This window comes from Saccostrea cucullata, unplaced genomic scaffold, assembly GCF_032062105.1.
Source record: "Saccostrea cucullata isolate Sc308-1 unplaced genomic scaffold, CSIRO_AGI_Scuc_v1 ctg20842, whole genome shotgun sequence".
In the NCBI taxonomy this organism is placed as follows: domain Eukaryota; kingdom Metazoa; phylum Mollusca; class Bivalvia; order Ostreida; family Ostreidae; genus Saccostrea; species Saccostrea cuccullata.
This window is the reverse complement of record NW_026936633.1, coordinates 1-4702: the sequence shown is the minus strand read 5'-3', so window position 1 is coordinate 4702 and position 4702 is coordinate 1. Positions and strand designations below refer to the sequence as shown.

Below are 4702 nucleotides of genomic sequence, written 5' to 3'. Positions count from 1 at the left end.
TTTATTAGACTAATCGCTAAGTTAAGACATAAACAAAGATAGATAACTCAAAAAGTGCACCATTAAAGATAGGTAATTCAAATAATGTGCATCAATAATGCCTTTCGAAGCGCCCGTACACGCCCTTACAATGGTCTTGAAAAAAAACCGTTATAGGATATTACTGTAAAATCACTTATTTCGTGGGGTTAAATTTTCGTGTTTGTGTGTGTGTGTGGGGGGGGGGTGTTTGGTTGGGATTTCATTTAGTGGATAAAAACATTTTAGTAGTTCTGTATATAAAATTTTACACTTCGTGGTAGAGGAGAATTCGTGGGTCTAATCATACCTCAAAAACAACGAAAATTAAACACCCCCCCCCCCCCCACGAAAATAGTGATTTCACAGTATAATGTACAATTAGAATTTATTTTTCGTTTAGGTCGAATGTTGAATGACATTTTTTACACCAACTGTCAGACCTTTATTTTCACACTGAATTTTCCCATTTTTCAAATCATGACGAGATGCACACAACAAAAGCGGTCTAAACTCTAAAAGGGAGGATACTTACTCCTCCGCGGAATCTGATCCCATCTGTAAATCTGTTGGCGGGCCGTGTCTGCTCTCTTCCGATTTGTATTGTTTACATAGACTTTTGAGTTAAATAACTGTCATTTTCAGAGTTAGAAATGCTATGACCTAACTCCTAGTATGATAAATTAAAACATAAAAAAAGAAGGCAATGAAAGTCAACTCATTCAACCACATTATAACCTAACAAAATTTTTAAGCAATAACCTAGAGAAGAACATTTGATTTTAAATCTTCATATATTAAATATTTTCAACTTCAATAATTACAAGAAAAGGTTAGTCCAAAACGTCGTAGACAATGTTTATAACTTTGTTAACATGCAACCAATACCAAAGTTATCTAAAAACCAGACTATAAATAACGTGCTGTGTTTAACTTTTCTACTGTCAACCATTTTCTTAACTTTTGCAGCAATATACCTACATAACCTGTATACGAAGTTTATATCTCTCAGCTGATTCGATACACATGAACATACTTATAGGTATTAAGTTAACAGTCTCTGCAACGAGGTAAATCATTGACAAGCAAATTGATAAAACAAGAATATTAGCAGCTTTTCGTAAGTCCTATGGTCGCTACAATGATTCTGTCAACAAATACAATTTATCATTAAAAGCAGATTGACGATTTTTATTTTGTAAGGCCATTATTTGCACACTGAATTGTCGACGGGTTCTTCCATCTTCCCGATCATGACATAGAGCACATGGCAGGAATGACTGGTTAGCAGGGGATACTCATCCAGGGTATTTGATCCCATCTCTGATGTTTTAGAGTCCTGTTTTGTTCTGCTTCTGGTTTGTATAGTTTGAACGGACCTTTAATTATTATTTTTAATAAAGCACACTGTATTATCTAAACAGTTGAGACGACAAATCTTGATTATTCCTAAAGTCTGAATTTCTTTATTAATCACAGAACAATTAGATCTGAAAACTTCATGTACTTTAAACTTTAGATTAGGAAATTCATACTTTTTAATTTACAATAAAAACTTTAGCTATAGGCTGTGAGAATAAAACGTTCACCAAGCATTACATTAAGTAATATCACCAACAATGAGTTCTATTTAATAGGTAAATACTGCAGATAGAAGTTGAGCTGATTTTTTCTATATCAGAATAATTTTCTTTTTTAAGTTTCTTGTTTGCCCAGATTTCAATTTTACATGGTCGCAATGTCATGTTTGGTATGTTTTCTTGAATTAATCTTTTAAGACAATCTCTGACAGATAGCACCATTCCGCCTTCCAGCTAAACTGATATGATGTGAACCCAAGGACTATTTGGAGTGAATAAACTGGAACCAAACTCCGTAATTGCAAGTTGTCTTGATCTGACACAAATAGCATACGGCATTTTTATCCCATCCCTTGCAGACAAGAATTTCTTTTCAAGCACATGACCTTCATCTGACAGTGTTTGAACGTCATTATTATCCAAACAAACGTAGATTTTACCCATTTTATCCGAAGCCACACCCCAGGGTGCCGCATTCGGGGTATGCGTCCATTGTACTTGTCCCTCTGAATTCATGCAAATCACGCGACGTAATTCATTATCACTGACTACAATTAATCCGTCACGTGTCACGGTGAGATATCGAGGGTCACGTAAAATACGAGACCTCTCTATCGAGATCTGAACACGGCCGACCCTGTTAATAATATCAATACATTTAGCTCCCCTGAAACTGCATGTAACAAAGTTTGTTCTTTGGTGTAAGCAAATAACATCATACGGTTTATTTGTTCGAATCGTTTCCTTTACAGCTAGTTCCTGGTCGGTACTAATTATAACAATCTGCTTTTTCTCAGGCTGGGATATTGCTACTTCTGTCGGGTTGTCCATTAACGTGATACTCGCTGGTCCCTCTATGGGTAAAGTTTCATGAGTAGTGAATGTTCCTGCAATGCTGCATTTTCTTAACGTGTTGTTGTACGAATCAATGACCAGCACATGATACCCAATGAAAACTATTCCATTCAAATGCCATGTTGTTGTGTCTTCTTGTGGATTTTTAACATTTATTACCGATTTACTTTTGCTTCGAGTCTGATCTTGACGGTTTTGAGTCCTATGTCCTCGAACTGTTGAGGTTAACATTCTTCGGTTCCCAGAGTTTGGGTTTTGGACGGGCAGTGTTAAGGGTGATACCGCGGCGTTATGCTCCACGTCCTCATTAATAGAGTTTATGTGTTGTTGATGGTCTCTTCGATTTGGATATTTGACTTTGAGCGAAGCTAGGGGTGGAGGGTTATTTAGGAACCTAGAAAAGGTGGCATGATCGGACATTTCGATATATCGAGGGTTTCTCTGTGTGGTGGAGGCTAACGAGCGATCATATTCACTGGCTTGTGACTCTATTCTTCTATATGTGTTAAGGATATCTAGGGTTGAATTCGTATTCAGAATGTTATCAAATGTTAGTTTCGTGTCTTGTATTTTATCATACAGTACCGCTAGTTGACGAGATTCCGAAGGTAATTCTTGTCCCGCAAATGCGATTTCTTGACGTAAATCTTCCGCATTTTGAAAACAGAGTTGCGAGAAACGGTTTATATTTGACTCTATTTCTGTCAAACTTTCCATTGCTCTACTTTTGGCTTGTTGTAAACTATTGTGCTCTGGGGAACCATATTGCGCCAACTGTTGAGCACGAAAAATCAAATTTTGAAATCGAACATGTAAAGAATTTGCCTTTGGCTGAAGTTTAGTCACTGCTTCTTCAAAGGAAAGACAATCACATCTTCTTGTTCTATGGTTATCAATTGCACATTGAGCACAAACGAGTTCATTGCATCCAATACAAAAGTATTCCATTAAACGTCCATTGTGGACTGCGCATGTCTGGAAATTGTGAGAAGTTCCAGAAGAGGGAGGTCCAGGTCCTCGATTGATTGGTTGGCTATTTATAGCAACCCTAGGTCCACCTCGCTCTTGTTCATTGACGATGGAGAGAAGATTTAAAGCAAACTGATCCACAGGAAAAGAAGAGGCCCACTCGCGGGTGTGAATATTGGACCCCGGCCCGCTGACGAAGCCCCGGTCTATTGGACATTTCAGGGTTCGTGCATTAGGACTGACGACGGTTTGTTGGATGTAGTCAGAGAGACACTGTCTACAGAACGAGTGACCACAGGGGAGAAGCCGGGGGTCGGTATAGCGTCCCAGACAGATGCTGCAGATCAGGTAGTCGTTCTCTATGTTCTGTACCACGCGCTGAGTCATCCTAAAAGTCAATCATAAAACAAGCATAACTATCAATTTACACGGGAAAATTCAGATGCCTATTTTGTAATGAAACATGTCAAAATAATTCATTCATTAACAGTAACAGTTTGTTTATTTTAAAACTATCGCTTAGAGTTATACTAAATTAGTTTAAATCAAAGGTAAAAATTAATTTGACCTGACACTAGTATACAAATAAACTGTGTACATTACCTTGTTTTTTATTCCATTGTCTAGATACCTTTAATGCCTAGCCGCCATTGTAAATCCTTTAAGCCTTTGTCTTTCATGTACGAACAGGTACCTTGTTTGTCAAAATGAATTGCAATTTAAATCTACATGTACGGGACATGGGTTACAAAAGGGGGTATTTCACGTGGTGTTTACCGCATTTATCGATTGACAATTTGTCGTTCGAACGCTCATTGTCAGGATTGTTTAAACTTCCAATCTCATTTACAAAGAATTTTTTCCCCTATCCATAGCTTATCAAAATTTCCGGAAATCGGTATGAAGAGTCTTTAAGAGAAATACTATTGTATTTAGAAGTCAACTTTAAACACCTAAAAATAATTTAATTGTAAAATAGCTAATTTTACATATGATATCCTTAAATAATTGAAATTGAACTTTCGTGATTATAACAAAGGGACAATACTGGAATAATTGTTAACTTTTTACATATTTTAATAATTGATTTTTTTTTTCACTTTTTACTTGTACATGAGTGATGCACTATAACCGAAGACATTCTACCATTGTAGTGATATAAAGCAGTCAGACTGCACTGCTAAAATAAATAAATAAATCCCATAGTTTGTCAAATATTATACATGTGTCAGAGTGAAATCGCTATATAAAGGCTGAAAATAAATACAGTCCAATTGAAT

The 4702-nt window shown here is 36.5% G+C and overlaps 1 protein-coding gene across 1 annotated transcript; it reads right to left on the bottom strand.

Moving 5' to 3' along the window:
* Positions 1–1806: 1806 nt before the first annotated feature.
* On the bottom strand, positions 1807–3809 carry LOC134245967 (tripartite motif-containing protein 2-like). Its single transcript, XM_062728196.1, has one exon. The coding sequence runs from the start codon at positions 3807–3809 to the stop codon at positions 1833–1835; it is 1977 nt and encodes a 658-aa protein (XP_062584180.1). The 3' UTR covers positions 1807–1832.
* Between the last annotated feature and the right edge of the window lie 893 nt (positions 3810–4702).

Coding starts and splice junctions, on each gene's coding strand:
- LOC134245967 (XM_062728196.1), bottom strand. CDS start 3,809: ATGACTCAGCGCGTGGTACAGAACATAGAGAACGACTACCTGATCTGC.